General features: G+C 60.7%; 1 protein-coding gene across 1 annotated transcript in view; it reads right to left on the bottom strand.

The window, feature by feature from the left end:
• Positions 1-221: 221 nt before the first annotated feature.
• The window catches only part of TCF7 (transcription factor 7 (T-cell specific, HMG-box)), a 28,190-nt gene continuing 27,496 nt past the window's right edge, over positions 222-915 (bottom strand). Inside the window, exon 9 of the mRNA XM_009891376.1 lies at positions 222-577. Coding sequence (XP_009889678.1) covers positions 498-577 — 80 coding nt within the window. The 3' untranslated portion in view covers positions 222-497. The remainder of the gene's footprint in view (positions 578-915) is intronic.

Raw genomic sequence — 915 nt, 5'->3', positions numbered from 1 at the left:
ATTTGTCAAGGCGTTTTTTTTTTCTTTTTTTTTTTTTTTTTTTTTTTTTTTTTTGAAATCGCTTTTCTATCTTTAACCCCCCGCCGCCCACCCCCCGAAAGAAAAACCAAGTGAGTTTTCCAGCATCCTTAAAAGTCATCCTTGTCGCCTTAACTTGGCACGTTTTACAGCGAGATGGGGATTTTGGGATGGTCCTTTCTCAATGGGCAGCAGTCAAACCAGGTGGGAGAGCGCGAAGTGCCCGGTGTCCCGGCCTCGGCGGCTGCGAACGCGGGACTATGTCCCCGTGGAGGCCACGCTGTACGCTGGGGACTCTGCGGGCGCAGGGGAGCACCTGGCGATCAGTCTGGAGGAGCCGGTGGCGGTTTGGAGGTGAGCGGAGACGGGGAAGGGGTCGGGCTGTTCTCTGTGTGCGGAGTCAGCGGGGGCTGCGAGCTTGTCTGAAGGGAAAGCAGAGGAGATGCATTGGAGTGCGTCCAGAGGAGAGGGAGGGGAGTCTATAGCACTTCCATCGGAAGAAACTGGGCTGGCACAGCGTCCTTCTCCTTGTAAGTACCGAATGCACTTCTTTTTCCTCCTAGGAACAGTGGAGAGAGTTATCTGTGAATAAAGGGCGAGTTCACGGTCACACACGAGTCCTAAACCAGTGCTCGGCGCAACTTTGAGGACTCCCCTTCGCCGGGTCACCCCGGTCCCAGGCCGGGTCTGCCCTTCCCCGGGTCACCCCGGTCGGGTCCCCCCTTCGCCGGGTCACCCCGGCCGGGTCTCCCCTTCCCCGGTCACCCCGGTCCCAGGCCGGGTCTCCCCTTCCCCGGGTCTCCCCTTTCCCCCGGGTCACCCCGGTCGGGTCTCCCCTTCGCCGGGTCACCCCGGTCCCAGGACGGGTCCCCCCTTCCCCGGGTCCCCCCGGCCGGG

Source organism: Charadrius vociferus, unplaced genomic scaffold (assembly GCF_000708025.1).
Source record: "Charadrius vociferus isolate BGI_N301 unplaced genomic scaffold, ASM70802v2 scaffold370, whole genome shotgun sequence".
NCBI lineage: Eukaryota > Metazoa > Chordata > Aves > Charadriiformes > Charadriidae > Charadrius > Charadrius vociferus.
Note: the sequence above shows the minus strand (reverse complement) of the source record. Positions and strands in the feature narration are given on the sequence as shown.